Source organism: Dipodomys merriami, unplaced genomic scaffold (genome assembly GCF_024711535.1).
Source record: "Dipodomys merriami isolate MVZ:Mamm:240054 unplaced genomic scaffold, mDipMer1.0.p SCAF_3, whole genome shotgun sequence".
Taxonomy (NCBI): Eukaryota; Metazoa; Chordata; class Mammalia; order Rodentia; family Heteromyidae; genus Dipodomys; species Dipodomys merriami.
In genome coordinates this window covers 109,090,867-109,110,738 of record NW_027204492.1, presented here as the reverse complement: position 1 = coordinate 109,110,738, position 19,872 = coordinate 109,090,867, and the positions used below count along the sequence as shown (strand labels likewise).

The window sequence follows — 19,872 nt, the reverse complement described above, 5'->3', positions numbered from 1 at the left end:
TTATTATGTAACTATTATTTCTAAATAATTGAATTACCTACTAAACAATAACTCAATTCTATAGGTTTGGTTTTGAGTCTAGGAGTAGGTAACTTTAGCTTATCTTGTATGGGGTTAATTTATCATGTTTGAAGGTAATTCTGCCATTAAATTTGTGTTGGCCCATTTCCTTCTTTCTGGGACTCTGATGATAAGAAATTTTTGATACTGTCTCCTGGACCATTGTTCACATTGGGTAATCTCTATTGCTTTATTTTCAACATTACAATTTCTTTCTAGCCATCTGCATTCTTCCACTGAGCTCATCATAGCATGTTATTTGTTATTACACTTTTCAGTTCTAAAATTCCCATTTGATTCTTCTTTGTACCTTGTATTTAATTTCTGGCAGCTATGGAGTTTGAAATCAGGGCCTCATGTGTGCTAAGCAGGCACTCTACCACTTGAATCATGCCTCCAGCCTTTTTGTTCTTGTTTTTTTGAATAGGGTGTTGTTTTTTTTTGCCAGGGCTGGCATGACGTACTATCTATTCCCAACTAGCTGCGATGACAGGGGAATGGAATCACATCCACTTAAAAAAAATTGGTTTAGATGGAGCCTGGAAAACATTTTTGACCAGGTTGTCCTTGAACCTTGATCTCCACCTCCTGAGTACTTAGGATTACAGACATGAGCCATCATAACTGCCTCTTCATTTATTCTCTGAGACAAAAACTTCATTTAAGTATGTTTATGAATGCTCACTAAAGAATGTTTTGCAATTGCTGCTTTGAAGTCCTGGTTAGATATTCCCAATATTTGAATCATCACAATATTGGTGTCTGTTGATGTATTTTCTAATTATGTTATTTTCCTGGCTCTTAGTACAGGTAATTTTTGACTGTCTAATGAATGTTTTGACTGGATTCTATGAGTGTGCTGATCCTGGGCTGGAACTCAGGGCCTGGGCTTTTTTTTTCAAGCCTAGCACTCTATCACTTCAGTAATAGCTCCATATCTACCTTTTTGGAGGTTAATTGGATATAAGAGCATTAGCGTTTCCTGCCTGGGATAGATTTGAAATCACAATCCTCAGATCTCAGCCTCCTGATTAGCCAAGTGAGCCACTGTCATCTACCTTAATCTGCTTTTTGGCAGGAAGTCCTCCTGTTGAGGCACAGTGCAAGGGTAAGGTTAGTGCTTATGCTCAGTTTCTCTGGGATTCATCAAGACCATTCAGACAAAAGTAGAGCAATGACTTAAATATTCTGTTGGAGGATGGTTCTAGAAAGTGAAACACCAACCTGCATCACTGTTGCCTCTGAGGAAGGTATAAGCTTAGTTTCTGGCTGGGCCCCACTGATGAAAAGAAAGACAACAGCTGGCTCATACTTTGTTGTTGCACTACAAAATTAAAAGCTTAGCTTCCTGAAGGTGTTCTTTTTTTAAAATACCTGACAGTACTGGGGCTTAAACTCAGAGCCTTGTGCTAGGCAGGCACTCTTTCTGCTGAGCTATCTCTCCAGCCCTCAGCTCTCCAAAGGGTCCAGCTGTGGAGAATAACACAAAAAGAGATGAGGGCCGGACACCAGTGGCTCATGCCTGTAATCCTAGCTATTCAGGAGGCCGAGATGGGAGGATCATGGTTCAAAGCCAGCCCGGGTAGGAAAGTCTGTGAAACTCTTATCTCCAATAAACTACCAAAAACTCCCCCCAGAAGTGGCACTGTGGTTCAGTAGTAGAGTGCTAGCCTTGAGCTGAAGAGCTGAGGAACAGAGCCCAGACCCGAGTTCAAGCCTCATGACTGACAAAAAAAAAAAAAAAGAAAAAAAAGAAATGAGGAGCCAGAATTGCAATACTTTATCTCTCACTATTTTGTTCAGCTTTGTTGATGTTGGTTGGGTGAGTATAGAGATTTAGTGAGTATAGAGGTTTACTGTAGGCTAACCCTGTCTCCTATCACCATTGAATCTTATTACTTTGGCAGTTGGGGTGGAAGCTCAACTTGCTACTTGACTCTGCTGTACCCTTGGGAGAACACAAACTCCTTTTAGAGGGAATGGAATATTGAAGAGATAATTGCCAGTGTGTCAAAACCACCCAGCAGGGAGAACCAAAGTAGTGCCTGCCTTTACTAGACAGACAATGAATGAATGACTCTCTCTCTCTCTCTCTCTCTTTTTTTTTTTTTGGTCTGGTTGTGGGCCTGAACTCTGGACCTGGGCACTGTCCCTCAGCTCTTCAGCTCAAGGCTAGCACTCTACCACTTGAGCCACAGTGCCACTTCCGGCTTTTTTCTTTTTTGCGTATGTGGTGCTGAGGAATCGAACCCAAGGCCTCCTGCATGCAAGGCAAGCGCTCTACCACTGAGCCACCTTCCCAGCCCACGAATGACTCTCTTGTCCTGAGTCAACACCACTGGATTAGGAAGTTGGATCACTGACATATTAAATGGAATGGAGAGGGGTTTTCTGTTAGTGTTTTGGCTAGGGTGGGGTAAGTAATGTCAAAACAGATTTAGTCTTATTTAGCTACCATTCCTAGTTGTTTAGGTAAAGAGAATAGTTTGCTTTGGGGAGTTCTTTGTGTACGAATTGATACTTCATAGCACCTTCTCTGGAATTTATGGGAGGCAATAAAAAAAATCCAGAGAACTCATAACTTGTATTATTTCTTGAGTCTCAATGTCCACAGATAATCTGCCTTTTTCTACTGTTACAATATTACCATGCTCCTTTGTCATGTTACATCTAAGGCATTTTAGCTGTGAGAACTTAGAAGAACCAGGGTTCTTCATCTTGGCAGACCTGAAGACTTCTCCATGAGATTATTTTTTCTGTCAGTAATAGGGCATGAACTCGGGGCCTGGGAGCACTCCCTGAGCTTTTGTGCTCAAGGCTGGCTACTCTACCACTTAAGCCACAGCTCATCTGGCTTTTTTTGGTGCTTAATTAGAGATAGTTGCACAAATTTTCCTGCCTGGGCTGGCGTCAAACCATGATCTTCAGATCTCAGCCTTCTGAGTAGGTAGGATTACAGGTGTGAGCCACCAGTGCCCAGCTTCTCCAAGTGACTTTTAAATAAAAAATGACATTTATTTTCTGTTTTTCCACATTATGGTTTAAAATGAACTACAGAAAACTGTTATAACATTATAGATCGTAATTTCCCCCTAAACATTCAATTACATCTGTTTACATTATTCCTAATTTAGCTTGCTTAATGCTATTCAGCTGTCTAGAGAAGCTGGTACTTTTAGATAGGAAAAGATTTCTACTTAACTCATTATCATCTAGTACTCTATTACACCTACTCAGAAGGATTAGGAGAAAAAAGTCATCTAAAACAAATTTATTATTTCTTTTTATTAATCCAAGGCAAATCTTTTTTTTTTGTGCTGGTCTCTGGGTTTAAAGTCAGGGCCTGGGTGCTATCCTTGAGCTTTCTGCTCAAGGCTAGTGCTCTACCACTTGAGACACAGCTCCATTTCCAGCTTTTTAAAAATTTTTTTTTTTTGTCTTTTCTTTTTTGGTACTGGGGATCGAACCCAGGACGTTGCACTTGCTAGGCAAGCGCTTTGCCACTGAGCTACATCCCAGCCCCAAAATTTTCTTTTTATTTAATGGTTTTGTTGTTGTTGTTGTTGTTGTTAGTTGTGGGGCCTGAACTCTGGGCCTGGTCACTGTCCTTCAGCTCTTCAGCTTAAGGCTAGTGCTCTACCATTTGAGCCACAGCGCCACTTCTGGCTTTTTTCACTTATGTGGTGCTGGAGAATGGAACCCAGGGCCTCATGCATGGGAGGCAAGCACTCTACCACTGAGCCATCTTCCCAACCCCCATTTCCAGTTTTTTGATGGTTACTTTGGAGATAGTAGTCTCACAGTCTTTCATGTCTGGGCTTGCTTTGAACCATTATCCTTAGATTTTACCCTCCTGAGTAGCTAGGATTATAGGCATGAGCCACCAGTACTTGGCAACAAATCTTTTTTCCCCTGAAGTCAAATGCTCTACTCCTGAGCTATACCCCCATCTTTTTTTTTTCTTTTGTAGGTTGTAAGGCTTGAACTCAGGGTCTGGCAGCTGTTGGAGCCTCTTTGTGCTCAAGGCTAGTGTTCTACTACTTGAGCCACAGTGCCACTTCGGTTTTCAAGTGATTTTTTTTTTGAAGATAAGAGTCTAATGGGGACTTTTCTCCCTAGGATGGCTTTGAACCATGACCCTCAGATTTCAGCATCCTGATAAGCTAGGATTACAGGTGTGAGTCACTGATGCCTGGCAAAATTTATTTTTTTAATCAGTCATGGGGCTTGAACTAAGGGCCTGGGGGCTGTTCCTGAGTTTTTTCACTCAAGGCTAGTGGTCTACCACTCTGAGCCACAGTGCCACTAACAGATCTCATTTTTAATTTGCCAATGACATATCTCTCTTTAAGCAACCCTCTTACTGATATTAACATCAAGTGTGAGTTATTCCTCTTGGGTTCTACCAATAGTAAATAAGAACTTGGAGGAAAGGAGACAAATAGACTTCTATTTGCACATTTACGTCTTCAAACATAATGCCTATATATCTCCTTTTAAGATAAAACTTTGAAGACAATTCATTTACATGTTGATTTACATTTAATTTTGAAGATTTCTGATATTTTGACTTCCAAAGAATTCCAGTACTTTTGCTTAAATAAGAAACTAAAGAGTAGTAATAAAACTGAAGAAACTATATCAACATTCTATAAGTAATTCTGAACTCCATGGAATGTTTCTCTAGGAAGTCTCTCTAGCTCAGATAAAGGGTACTCCAGGTGATGAGGTATCCTAAGATACTTTCATAGAACTTAGAGCTCTAAGAACCTAGATATAAAACCACTGTTCTGGAAATAGTCTTGTATTTATTATATCTAAAAATAAAAGAAATATTTTTAAAAATGCACATTAAAATCAAGTTTTCTTTTTTCTTTTTTCCTGGTCGTGGGGCTTGAACTCTGGGCCTGAGCGCTCTTCAGCTCAAGGCAAGCACTCTACCGCTTGAGCCACAGCGCCACTTCCGGTTTTCTAGTGGTTTATTGGAGATAAGAGTCTCACGGACTTTCCTGCCTGGACTGGCTTTGAACCGTGATCCTCAGATCTCAGCCTCCTGAGTAGCTAGGATTACAGGCATGAGCCACCGGCGCCCAGCTTAAAATCAAGTTTTCTGAGAATATACATATACTATAAATAAGTAACTTCTAATATCAGTATTACAAGAAAACTCCATTTAAGTTCCCAAGTCAGTTACAAAATAAGCAGATTTATGTCTTGTGGACAATAAGCACATGAAAAGATCCTGAATACCATTAGTCATTAGTAAAACACAAATTAAATCAATAAGCTACCACTCCATACCTGCTATGATGGTTACAGGTAAAAGTTAAGACAGTAACACATGTTGGAGAGGATGTGGAAAACTGGAACTCTCATACACTGCTAATAGGAATGTAAAATAGGACAGGTGAGTATGCAAAGTCTGGCAGTTCCTCAATATATTAAATATAGACTTCACCACATAACTCAGCAATTTCTTTCCTAGTTATATTACCAACAGAATTGAAAACATATGTGTCCCGAAAAGCTTGTACTCAAATGTTCAAAGTAGCATTATTCATAATAGCCAACAGTAGTAGAAACAACTCAAATTCTATAACCGATGAATGGATAAACAAAATGTGGTATGTCCATACAATGGAATATCAACCACAAACACAATGAAGCACTGATATATGTTATAATGTGGGTAAACCTTGTAAATATCATGTCAAGAGACACTAAATATGAAAGCCACATATTGTAGGATTCCATTAATATGAAATGTTCACAATAGGCAAGTCAAAAGGTAGAAAGTAGATTAATGGTTGCGAGGGTTTGGGGGAAGGGACATAAGGAGAATGTCTCCTAATGACTATGATATTTCTTCCTGGGATAATAGACATGTTCTAGAATTAGTGGTGAAAGTTGCACAATTTTGAAAGTATGTTAAGAACCAATGAATAGTATGATTTACAGAGGTAAAGCTTATGGTATACAAATTATATGTCAATTAAAAATTAGAGCCTTTTCATCTACTAGTAGTTTCAAAAAGTCTAAAGAAAAAATCCAACGACTGTATAATTTTCTTTTTCTTATACTGCAACAAGGTAATTGCTAAAAAAAAAAAAATCAGTGTTGCTGGGAACTGGTGGCTCACTCCTGTAATCCTACCTACTCAGGAGGCTGAGATCTGAGGATCGAGATTCAAAGCCAGCCCCAGAAGGAAAGTGTGTGAGACTTTTTTTCTCCAATTAACCGGTAGAAAAGTGGAAGTGGCACTGTGGTCAAAGTAGTAGAGTGCTAGCCTTGAGCAAAATAGCTTAGGGACAGTGACCAGGACCCGAGTTCAAGCCCCACAACACAAAAAATAAATAAAATCAAGTGTTTGTATATGAGCTTATCCTGTTTTCTGGAAATTTGAAGGACTATATCAAATACATGTTTCAAAAAAGAGGAAGCAACTACATACAGGTAATATTTTAATAAGCTGCAAATGACAGCACATTTACCTAGGAGCTTCTGCCAAGAGAAATGTTAAGCAATATCTATGTAACCTGTCCCCTCCTCTCTCTTGCAGCTTGAACTCAGGACCTCGACACTGTACCTAAGCTTTTTTTGTGTAAAGCTTTTTTTGGTAGCCTACTGGAGATGAGAGACTCACAGACTTTCCTGTCTCCTTGAGCTGGCTTTGAACCATTATGCTCAGATCTCAGCCTGTTAGTAGCTAGTATTATAGGTATGAGTGATGAGTCATGATGCCAGGCCTCTCTCTCTACCTGCAAATATAAGACATTCTGTCTCATCTGTAAGAGTTGGTTTTTTTTTTTCAGAAATCTCAAGGCATTTTCCCATATAATATTAAAAGCTCTTTCTTAGGCAAGCTTATAAAAGCCCATTTAGCCCCCACTATTTGGAAAGTTTACAGATTTTACTAAATTTCCTAGCTTCATTAACTACTTAAACATTGTCTCTGATATGAACATTGTTTCTAGCTCATGTAAGGATCACAGTTTCTTCATAGGTCCACTTGGTAAGAGGAAGGTTTCACACTACATATAAGATATACATAGAAGATATTTATCTTTTTAGGTCATTATCTTTTTCTTCTGATCTCTGACTCTCCAATGGCTGAGATCACAGCATATGCTATTATACCTTTTTTGGGGGTCAGTTGTGGGGCTTGAACTCTGGGCCTGGGCACTGTTCCTCAGCTCTTCAGCTCAAGGCTAGTGCTCTAACACTTGAGCACCATGGCACCATTTCCGGCTTTTTGTGCTTCTGTGGTGCTGAGGAATTGAACCCAGGGCCTCGTGTATGCAAGGCAAGCACTCTACCACTGAGCCACCTTCCTAGCCCATTGCAGCACTTTTTTACAGTTAAATTTCATCAATGTTTCAGCACTGGAATGTAGCATTCCACTATAAAACTAGTACAGTAGAAAGAGCAGAATGGTGATTTGTAGGGTACTACTTAAATTTAAAAATGAAGTATCAAATACATATTATTTATGAAAAACTAGCTTATTCACTTCAAAATATAAAAACTGAAAAAGCACATACAGCAAAAAGGCTTCAATGTATGTAAATCCTATAATCTAGAATTGTACTATTTAATGTATTAGCAGACAGACACTGGTGATTATTTAATTTTAAATTAAACTAAAAATTCAGGGTTGAAGACTTAGTTTGAGTGGTAGAGCACTTGGATAGCAAGCTTGAGGTCCAGAATTCCACCTCCAATGTAAAAAGTGAAATTTAAAAAAAAAATCAGGCCAGGCTCTGGTGGGTCATGCCAGTGGTCCTAGCTACTCAGGAAGCTGAGATCAGAAGATGGCAGTTCAAGCTCAGTCCAGGTAGAAAAGTCTAAAGACTCTAATTCCAATTAACCAGCAAGAAGCCAGGATGGAGGTATAACTTGACTGGTAGAGTTATGCAAATGAAGTGCAGTTCAATCTATTAATGTCAAACTGATCTTTTATTTCAGGCTATCATATAACATGTGGTTCTAACACATATCAAATGACTGAACTGAGTTTCCTAGAACAAGCTGTTATACTAATGCATTAGAGTTATGCTCATAGAAAGCTAGATGACCAGGTCAGATTTAAAGATTAAAAACTTACTTGCTGAATTGGGGCACTAGTGGCTCACACCTGTAATCCTAGCTACTCAGGAGGCTGAGATCTGAGGATCACACTTCCAAGCCAGCCTAGGAAAGTCCATGAGACTCTTACCTCCAATAAACTACTCAGAAAACCAGAAGTGGTGCTGTGGCTCAAGTGGAAGAGCACTAGCCTTGAGCTGAAGAGCTGAGGGACAGCGCCCAGGCCCAGAGTGCAAGCCCCACTACCGACCAAAAATAAAAGAGAAAACACTATGGTTGTGAGTCTATTTAAATCATGGAAAGATGACACACACAAAAATAAAAAAGTGCTACTGGATTTATTCAGATATAGGATATCTAATATTTAGCAAACTAGCACTTTTCATGAAAACAACAAAAATGGACTCAATATGAAAACCTGTCTGCAGGTGGAGCAGTAACAAGCTACCTTTCCATCCCATTCGTTTTTCTTTTGCTGGTGGTGGTATGGGGTTTGAACTCAGGGCCTTCTGATTACTAGGGAGGTCTGTTGTCTCTTGAGCTATACCCCTGTCCTAAGTTCCCAATTCTTTTTTTTTTTTTTTTTTCCGGTCGTGGGGCCTGAACTCTGGGCCTGAGCACTGTCCCTCAGCTCTTCAGCTCAAGGCTAGTGCTCTACCACCTGAGCCACAGTGCCACTTCCGGCTTTTTTCTTTTTGCTTATGTGGTGCTGAGGAATCAAACCCAGGGCCTCAGGCATGCAAGGCAAGTGCTCTACCACTGAGCCAACTTCCCAGCCCCTAAGTTCCCAATTCTTTAGTTCATACATATTCTACTTTCTAGCTCATTTACAAGAGAAGGTAAGTATGCACAGCAGGAAATGCCAATAATCAAGCCATTCTTTTAGGGCATATCAAACATAAAATCAGCTGGGCATCAGTGGCTCATGCATATAATCAGGAGGCTGAAATCTGAGGATTTAGATTTGAAGCCTATCTGGGCAGAGAAATGCAAGAGACTCATATCTCCAAATAATCTGCAAAAAGGCCAGAACTGAAGGCAGGGTTCAAGTGGCAGAGTGCCAGTTGTGAGTGACAAAGCCAAACAAGAGTATGAGATCCTGAATTCAGGCTCTAGTACCAGCAAAAACCAATGACACCCTCCCCCCCCAAAAAAAAAACCCCATAAAATCAGTTTAGTAGGTAATATGCTCAGCAAATACTCTTAACCCTATAGGTGTTAAGTACTTGATAGGAAGAGCATAGCAAAAGGGTGCATACACTATATTTTTTTTGGTCGGGTGTGGGGCTTGAACTCGGGGCCTGGGTGCTGTCCCTGGGCTCTTCAGCTCAAGGCTACAGCACCACTTCCAGCCTGTTTGTTTATGTGGTGCTGAGGAATTGAACCCAGGCCCTCATGCATGCGAGGCAAGCACTCTACCACTGAGCCACCTTCCCAGCCCGCTATATTATTTGGTAAGCTTTTACCTTTATTTACCCCAAAAGAGATGTAGCCAAAATACTACCAAGTTAGAAGTGGCTGCATTGAAATATTATTAAACCCTATCTATTATCTAGTAACTACAAATCAGAGGAAACTAATTTAAGAAAAGGTATTGGTGGGGGCAGGCAGATTGATGGAATAGTGGTGTATAAAAAGAGAAAATTTGGGGCTGTGAATGTGGCTTAGTGGTAGAGTGCTTGCCTTGCATGCATGAAGCCCTGGGTTCGATTCCTCAGTACCACATAAACAGAAAAAGCCAGAAGTGCCACTGTGGATCAAGTGGTAGAGTGCTAGCCTTGAGCACAATCAGGTTCAGGGGCAGTTCAAGCCCCAGGATTGGCAAAAAAAAAAGAAAAATTAAAACTATGAATATTAGGCTTAAATTACAGAGCAAGTCAATGTAGGGATCATTTATTTTGCCATCATCTTGAACTCAAGGCTGAGCTCTCATTCAGCTGCTTCTGCTCACAGATGGTGGTCTACTACTTGAGCCATACTTCTAGTTTGGCATTCTTCTGGTTAACTGGTCTCTCTTAGACCTTTTATTTTATTTAAATTATAAAATTTTAGTTCACTATGAGGGTGGAAGTTATTGTACCAATTTTTTGGCTTTGTTGGGGTTTGGACTCAGCCTCTTGATTGCTAAGCAGGTGTTCTACTGCTGAACCACACCTTCAGTACTATTTTCTGGTTATTTTGCAGATAAGGCCTCACTTTCTTCTTGGGTGTACACTTGGGTCTACAATTTGCCTATTTTAAGCTTTTCATTGTAGCTAGGATAGATATGTGCCACTGCATCCAGCTCTCAATTATCAGTAGGTCTTGTGAACTTTTCTGCCTGGGCTGGTATCGAACATCCACCTTCTCAATTTCAAGTAGCTAGAACTATAAATGTGAATCACCAACTCTTGGCTATTGTATAATTTAACCTATAAAGATTTCAATCAAAAATGCAATGAAAATGCTAAAGCAGAAAGCGTTGATATAGTCAATTAAACATAGTGGCTTATCCAGGTAATACTGGATCAAGTGACTATAATTACTAGATTTCACAAACTCATGTTTTCCAAAGCTTTTGTGTCCTTTGACAGTGTTCATTTGAAATGAAATCTCGAATAGGTGAGCTCTGTTTTACAGATTCAATGTTTACAAAATCATCATTTTAATAGTTCTAAGAAAATAAACAGTAAAGACACTAGTTATATTTTGCTTAACTCCACACTCCCCAAATTGATTCCACTATGCAATGCTCTCTTGTTCTTGTAGAAGGAAGATGATTGTTAAGGCACAGACATACCTTTTTAACATCATGTCTCCATAGACTTCTCTGTTTGAAAAATACCATGTAGTGTTTAAAGTTTCTTAAGTACCAACACCTTGTAACAGGCAAAAATCCAAAGGAATGGATTTCTAGACAGGAAAACCCAGTTATTCATGGAATATTCAAACAACCAAAATAAATGTATTTATAATGGCAGGGAATTACTTTATATTAGCTCATTTCCCTAAAATGAAACAGACCTGAACAATTTTAATATATGAAAAGTACATAACGCTGTCTTGGGGTATGTACTAGAAAAAAAATGAATATTCTACATATTGATGCTGTATATTGACTTTAATCTTTTCTTCAACCTTCAAGAGGTTGGCATACAGGATCTAACATATTTCACTGATCATAAGACACCATTGTGTGTAAGATATATGATTACATGTTACTAAGGAGAAAAGCCAGTCCTATTGAAACTATGACATTCCATGGATTGAGATGTCTTCCAATTCATGCAATGTTAAAATGTTGTTTTTCTTCCTTATTCTTCCCAATATTCTTTATCTGTTTCTCTATTGGAAAAGGAATATATATATATATATATATATATATATATATATATATATATATATATATGACAAGAGATTTCTATTTACCTTACCCTTGCAAATATTTTCAGATATTACAATGACTCATTAAACCGATCAACCAAAGAAATAATTTTCAACAGCTCTGCTTGGTTCTGAAAAAATATCCCAGAGGTAAAACCTTCTGAGACAGTTCTTTAAGAGAGAAGATTCATCAAAAGATTGTTTATTAAACTCTTTTTTTTTGGGTCCGGTTGTGGGGCCTGAACTCTGGGCCTGCGTGCTGTCCCTCAGCTCTTCAGCTCAAGGCTAGCGCTCTACCACTTGAGCCACAGCACCACTTCCAGCTTTTTTCTTTTTGCTTATGTGGTGCTGAGGAATCGAATCCAGGGCCTCAGGCATGCAAGGCAAGCGCTCTACCACTGAGCCACCTTCCTCGCCCCTGTTTATTAAACTCTTAAGCCAGGTATTGTACAAGTGTTTTATATATACTATCATTTCATTTAATTCTCACAATTCTATAAAGCAGATTCTTATTTTGCAAATTGGAACATAGAGATATTAAATAATTGCATGAAGTTATCAAGTAATACTGCTAGAATCAAACCAGGTCTTTATGATCTAAAGATTACAGTTCTAGCCGGGCGCTGGTGGCTCACGCCTGTAATCCTAGCTACTCAGGAGGCTGAGATCTGAGGATCTCGGTTCAAAGCCAGCCCGGGCAGGAGAGACCGTGAGATTCCTATCTCCAATAAACCACCAGAAAACCAGAAGTGGCGCTGTAGCTCAAGTGGTAGAGTGGCTCTCCTTGAGCTGAAGAGCTGAGGGAAAGCACCCAGGCCCAGAGTTCAAGCCCCAGGACCGACAAAAAAAATAAAAATAAATAAATAAATAAAGATTATAGTTCTTTTTTTAACATTAATCCAAATTATCCCACAAACTTTCTTGTAAAATTTTATGGAGATAAATAAAACTGAAAGACTTAAAGTATCATTGCCAAATGCCATGAATAATCATATGCAATTAGGGTAAATTTTTTCTGAAATTGATTTCTAAATAATATATGTAGTATATTTTTGTTTGTTTTGTCAAATAGTGGCCCATTTTACTTAATAAGGATTTATGGTTTGTTTTTCCCTTTCATCTATACTTTTTGATATTAAACTGATAAAATAAAAATATCTGAGATGTGATATTTGTTCCAGATGAATGATATACATTTCATTAACTCTAAAAGAACACAAATTGCCAGATGAGAAGGGAAGTAGATAACTAATGCTAAGTAGTAAAATGTAGTCATGTGAACTGAGGGAATGAGATGTGTTTGTGTATACATACAGAATATATACTATATATATACACACCCACACATCAATACACACACACATGTATACATCAATACTTTATAACTTGTTATCCACTAAGATACATAAAGAACTGGATACTAGTACATTTTATGCATTACTTAGGTAGACTAACAAGATGTCCCTAATGTTTATTATAATCTGAACCATATAAAGGCCCAAAACACCTATCTGTATTGGGTGAACTAGGCCACTCTGGCCTCACTCATCATTTGCAGCCTGACAGTTCACATGTCCCAGAGCATGGAAGTTTAGAGCAAGTCTATTAATTATAATGACCATATGAATTTTTTAGTGGATAATACCATTTGAAAACAACAATTCTGCAATCGGAACTTTTGGGTAAATTATTTGTTGCACTTCTTATCCTTTTATAATTTAATAAATGTCATGTTCTTGGTCAAGAGTGCACATCTTAATTATGTCACCCTTCTTAGGTGAAAATAAGATACATACTAAACAAAAAGTAAAGTCTGCCTATACTTTTTTGTTGCTGGTCCTGGTGCTTGAACTCAGGGTGCTGTTTTTCCTCAAGGCTAGCACCCAGCCACTTCAGCCACAGCTCCAATTCTGGCTTTTCTACTGGGACTGGTTTCGAATCATGATCCTCAGATCTCAGCCTCCTGAGTATCTAGGATTAGAGGCATGAGCCACCAATGCCCAGCTTATACTTGTTTAATTAGATAAAATTTTATCTCTTTTTCTTAAAGCTTAAATGCACACAAGAAGTTTCACATTTTGGATCTACATCATTAGTTCAGGATCAAACTGCCAAAATAAAACATTTTCTTAGATTTTGAAAAACTGCATTCCATATCACAATCACCGAAAATAATGAAGTGTTCAGTTATGTGTCATAGTTGTTAATTGACAGTTGACGTGTAACAATACCTGTCCTCTCCTCAGATCTTCACTTTGGGGAAAGAAAAAAAATCCTGAAAAGTGGTAAAGGATGAAACAGGAAAGGAAAAGGAACTTAATGAAACATTTTTCAAAAACCATAATCATAGTTTAATAGCATTCTCCTATAGACAAAATGTGAAAAATCTATGCAATACTGATGTAGAATAGAATCTCTGTACTATATTCTATATCATACTATCCTGAGTACTATACAATCTTTTGAAGTTAAATGATTATACATTCACTAAAGATTGTCTCCAATACAAAGCTATCATTTTTATGATCAAGTATTTAGTCAATATTTTCAATGGTTTTTAGATATGTTTTTTAAAAGGATGTCAAGATGGCTGTTTCTATCCAAGACATTATACAAAACACTTTTTAGATTATAAACAATGTGCTGTATTGAGACTATTTTTATACAACACATTTCAACAGAACAAAAATAACTCCTTAATTTTATTATTTTTGAAGACTGTTTATATTTAGGTCTACTATCATTTACACCTATTCCACTGCAATTGAAAAAAAAGGATTGTTCAAAGGCCAAATTATGATTTAGTAAATGTTGTCCTTGACAGCAGTGGTAAGGAATTTGTAGAACAGACAAGCCACAATTGCTTGATACCTATATCTCCTAAACAGTTACATATTCAGAAACATACTAGCATCATTAAATAATTCACTAAAGAACTCTTAATTCACTTAGACCATTTGAGAAGTGATTTTTTTTAATCTTGCACCAATCCTCACTTTGCTTACATAGTACTTCCTTTATTATCCTAAATTTGGGTCTTTAAACATTTGGCCTAGTTCTAGCCTATCATATTCTGACCCATGTTTGAGTTCAACCACAAGGGTTTTTTTGTTTTGAACACCATGAGATTTGTGTGAGGTCTTAAAAGCAGGAAGGCTGGTGTAAAGGAATGAAGAAAATGCCTGTGTTTGTGTTGTTAGTGTTGGCATTTAGGTTTTTAAAAATTGTTAATATTTCAATGTATGATTAAAACAGTAAGAACAGGAATAAGATTCATAATCACCCTGTTCCTAACCTTATGATTCATTCAGCAGACATTTATTGAGTCCATAACATGCATGTGCCAACACTGTATTAAATGCTGAGGATACAGAGAGGAAGAAAAGTCTGTGCTTTCAAAAGTTCACAATATACTAAGGATGAAACCCTAAATGTAAATTCCTATGCAGACAATCTTGAAATTTTTTAGCCTCGAGAGAAAAAGTTTGACATATTTGCTCAAGTAAATAACTATTATAAAATGATGTTACCCGGATAAAATACAATTGTTCTCTGATGTGAATCTTCTGAGGAAGACAGGCATAATGTGTTATCAATACTAGATCTGGGTGAAAACTCTCCCAATCCTTCCTTCATTGGTTTAAATATTTCCAAATTATATCAGAAATAATGAGAAACAGGTGAATAACCAAGTTTAACAAAATATCTAAAGGCAATTTCTATAAGTTTAGTTTTAATAAATCTAGGCAATGGCTGGCTCTGTTTGACATACCTTATGCCAGAATAGCAAGAAAATTATTTGAAAATGGCAAATTGTGAAATCCTATTTGCCAGGTCTTGGAAAACATGACAGTAACCGAAATAAGGCTTTTCCAGACATCTCTTATAATACTTTGTTTTTGAAAAAAAAAAAAAAAAGACGCATGACCTCTAAACATTGGTATATTTATACACTGAATTTTTCCATAAAACATCCTAAAGCACATGAATTGTATCCACTTGGCTTTGAATTATGGTTCTTTCATTTACTGTTTGTTAATGTTTGTGCCCTTAACTATTGAATTGGTTTCCTAATCTGTAAAAATGGGAACTATAATCTCCCTGCTGGGTCACAGGAAGGATAAAATGAAATAGCATGTGTAACACAGTAGCTAGTAGATGCCAAGTAAATATTCATTTTGCACCTTCCTTTGTCCAAATGAATGCTATGCAAAAGAGGGATAAGGTATTTTAAATGACTTCCCCTAAATATTAATACATAACAAACAGAAATGGAAAACTAGAGTTGCAATTGTTAATATCTGTGTCTAAAAATCAGGCTCAAAGCAAATTCTATTTCTTTCACAGGTGAACCCTTTGAGGACATTTTCTTATCTTTTAAGCTGTATTTTTAATGTAATTTTTTCTGAAGGAAAAATAAAGGAAAGGCCAAAGATTTTTAGGACTAGATAGGTAAGAAAACGAAATTCTGCCAGACTTAAAAAAAAAGAACAATTTACTTTTTCCCCCCAGGTAACACATGAATTCTTATTGAAGTGCAGCATTTAGTTTGAGGTTTTAAAAACATGATCCAAGTACCAAAATATTAAGCACTACTCGTAAGCACTATTACAACTCTGCTTGCTTTAAGGAGAACAAGTAAATATTTTTATCCAGCAGTGGGGGCGACTGGATGGGGGGGGGAATTGAAAAGCGATTTGAACCCTTTCCCCCTCCTCCTCCCTCATCCTTGAGAATGCAAGTGTCCCGCATCTCAAAGCAAACTTAGCTTCAGTTTTACTGACGTAACCAGTAACCCTATCCACCTCTCACACTGCGGAGGCCGGCAGGGCAGAGGCGGCCGCCAAGTACACCACTCACCAGAGCCTGCCCCATTCCACCCCCGCGTTTCACTCATGCTTTCCAGAAATGGGGTCACTCACTCTGTAACTATTACACGCAGGTAGCCTATCATCTTGTAATTCCCCCAAAGTCGGCTGCGAGAAAAGAAGGCAGCAAAAAGTCAAGGAGGAAGAATCACAGACGCACCACCATCAGGAATTGATTTTCCACTCTGGAGAGGAGATGCCCTGGAATGGGGTCTCGTCTGGATTATTTTCACAGACACTGAGTTGGTTCTGGGGCAAAAGACGAATACAAGTCGCTCAGTACTGTGATGTGTCCGGGGGAAATTGTTTTGCCCTGGTGGGCACATTATTTGGGGAATTCGATACTCGGGTGGGTGTCAGGGACGGTCACCATATCCCGGGCAAGGAAAACCAGAAAGCCCGTAACTGCGGTCACTGATCTCCTGGAAATGTCACCCACTCACCTCCACGGACAGGAAACTCAAGTTAAAGTCGCAGGGACAGGGGTCCTCAGGCTCAGCAACCTCAGAAACCAGGGGGACCTTTTAGGCTTCTACTTTTTTTCCTCTGCAGCAGCAGCAGCAGCAGAAATCGCTGCGGTAGATGGGGAGGGTTTCGAAACCCACGGCAGTCCCGCACCCCTTATTTAAAATCCTCCCCGGTGGCCACCCTGGCCCCCGCGCGCCCGTCTCCTGAAGCCACCCCCACTCCCGTGGCCGGATCGGAATTTCTATTCCCGAATGAAGCCAATCCATACTCCTCTCTCTCATCCCTCCAAGTCGCCAAGGTCCGGGGAAGCCACCGATCCCACAGGGGCCAAACTTCCTAAGTCCCCGCCGGCCCCCACTCCGCCTCCTGCTTCCCCCCCCACGCAAAGTTGATTAAAATCGGCTTCTCGCAAAGCCTCCGCGCCCACTCCAAACCCCACGCGCCACCACACCGGCAGACCCCGGAGCGAGGGAACGAGGTGAGGGTGCGGGTGGGAGGAAGACACAGACGGGCACACAGATGAACCCCAACACCCCAAACCCCTTATCCTGTACCGGGGAAAAGGTGGAGGGGGGGGAACGGGACACGGGACCGAATGGCCAGCTCCGGGAGAGCGAGCCGGGAGGGAGTGGAAGAGGGGGCGCGCCGGCCCTAGGCGCCCCGCTGTACTCACCTCAGCGCTGTCGGACGGGCTCTCCACAGCCATCTTCTGCCACGGGTCCGCCAGCTGCGCCAGCGGCATCTTCCCCCCCGGCCCGCCGCCTTCACCGCCTCCTCCCTCCCCGCCCGCCCCGCTCTGTCGCCGCCCGAGCCCCACGGCAGCGGCGGCGACAGCGGCAGAAGCCGTAGAACAGCAGCAGCGGCGGCTCCAGAGAGAGCTCAACGCCGTCACTGACCGACTCAAAGCGAAGCGCCTGGTCAGAGCCGCCCGCGCACCGAGCTCACAGCCTTGCGCCGCCGCTGGGCACACAGGCTCGCCCCTTTCTTCCTCTCCTCCTTCCGCCGCCGGGACTACAGCTCCGCCCCCTACCCCGCGCCGGTTCCCGCGCCCGCTCCCCCAGTAGAACAGCGACCGCCGCGCGCTCCCCTACTTCCGCTCACAACATGGCGCCTAAGCGATACCTGTCTCTCAGAGCGAGGCTGGGCCGCCGCCGCCACCGCCGCGCGCACCCAGGGGCGGGGCTAGAGGAAGCCACGCCCCAGGCGCCCCTCTCCCACCCCACCCCTCCCTTCTTGACCCAGCCTCAGCTTCTGGGCCGCGCCTACTTTCAGGAAGGGCGAGCCCAAGCGATCTGGGGGCGTCGGCGGGAGGCGAAGGAAAGGAATGGGAAACGCAGGAAGGGCGAAAAGCGGACCGCCTTTAATTGCCACGAGGCTAGGCAGATAGGAGGCTCCCTGGGATGGAGAGAAAGTGGTCCCTGCCCAGCTGGGGAGGATAGGCTAAGGCGCCAGGGCGGGGGCGGGGAGGGGGGGCACTCCGTCCCTTTCATTTGACCCAGGGCAGAGGCGTGAAAATGTCTCTGGCTTTCCTTCTCCAGGGTGTGCATCGAGTTGGCGCACCTACTATGGGGACACTTACCCTGATGACCCAGGTACCCACCCTTTCAGGGTCACAGTCAGGGCATTCACCTGAAACCCGCCTCCTCCCCCCCCCCCCCCGCTCCGACAGGGACTGGAGTGGCTTTGTGCATGGCAGCACTGGGAGGCTTCTGGTTTCATCGAAGGCTCTCCAAGTTGACGCTCTCGTGTTAAATTTTTGGTACTTGGGGCGTCTTTATTTTTTGTCCCCCAAGAGCCCTCTTCCCCGCTATCAAACCCCTCCCCAAGTATGTAGTCTTCAGCGTCGCCCGGACCATCAGCATGACCCTCCCTACTTGAAATCTTCAAAGAAACATTGGGAGGTTTCTTCAGGTTGCCCTTCTCCGCAGAGATTGCGGAGTTAGTCAAAAATATCTTGTAGGCTGGAGCGCGGGGTTCTTGCTCCACTGTTGACTTGAAATAAAAATTTGGATTTTTTTTGTCTTAAAGCGGGCGGCTCGTGGGAGGAGGAGAAAGGGAGGGCAGAGTGCTGACTCCTCCTCCTGCCCCACAAGGGGGAAGCCCTGGCTTAAGGAAACCCAATCCTCAGATGGTGATCAAACCCCAGAATACGAGAGAGGTGGAAGATAAAGGCTTGAGCATGCGAAGTGGGTCCTGGGAAGGCCCCAGGCGGCCATTGGTGGAGCCAGGTGTCCTGGCATTCAGTGCATGTGGAAGTGTGTAAAAGTCACCGGCTGAGTGGAAAGCTACTGCAGCCCCTGGCTAATCGCCCTGCTAGGCGAAGGGAAAAAAAGCCAAGTGAAATCTCCCAGCCGGCCTGCCTCCCCCGCCCCCCCCCAGTCCCCAAAACCTTGGCGGCAGCATCCTAGTCCTCCCACGCCTGGCTACCACAGCGCGTCCCCCCGCTGATGCATACCTTTTAACAGCTGCCTTTAATCATCCCAATACTCCAACACACCTGGAGAGCCCTCGTCTTCCTCCTTCATGCAGGTGTAGGAATGAGATTAGAGACCCACACCCAGACGGCGAGATCTGTCTGTAGTGGTACCGCAAGGTTTCTCGCAGGGCTCAGGCTAGCAAGTGTTGGACTCTTTATAACGGCCTTCCTCAGCTTACATCTTTGCTTTGACTTCCAGGCCTGGGAACCTAGATGCCATGTGAAGAGGCTCTAACGGTTTTCAGGGAGCATTTGAAGGCAGCTGAAATCTTTGCTGTCCGACCTCTTAGTATTGGACTCAGCTCTGGTTCGGCAGTAACTGTAGTGAGTACTCGGGGAGTGGATAGATGGGGCTAAGGCTCTTGTGGTTGCCATTTCTCTCAACATACTTGATTCGATTGCTGCAAATGCAACCTGGCCCCAAACTCGGCTCATTTGGCAGCACCTTCTTCGTGTAATGCTAGACAACAAAACGTGCTGGAAGGAATTTGAAGTCGAGTTGGGTATTATTTTGCATTTATGAACAGACCATCGAATTTCTCTTGATTTACA

General features: G+C 41.5%; 1 protein-coding gene across 5 annotated transcripts in view; it reads right to left on the bottom strand.

The window, feature by feature from the left end:
• Rps6ka3 (ribosomal protein S6 kinase A3) overlaps positions 1-17,901 on the bottom strand; it is a 100,046-nt gene extending 82,145 nt beyond the window's left edge. For 2 of the 5 annotated variants that reach the window (XM_070040731.1, XM_070040730.1), the window contains exon 1: positions 17,518-17,901. Coding sequence is in view for 1 of the 5 variants with exons in the window: in XM_070040730.1 (XP_069896831.1) it covers positions 17,518-17,586 (69 nt within the window). In the remaining 4 variants the exon portion in view is untranslated. The remainder of the gene's footprint in view (positions 1-17,517) is intronic. The other 3 variants (XM_070040733.1, XM_070040734.1, XM_070040732.1) reach the window with 2 other exon arrangements.
• Positions 17,902-19,872: the final 1,971 nt, after the last annotated feature.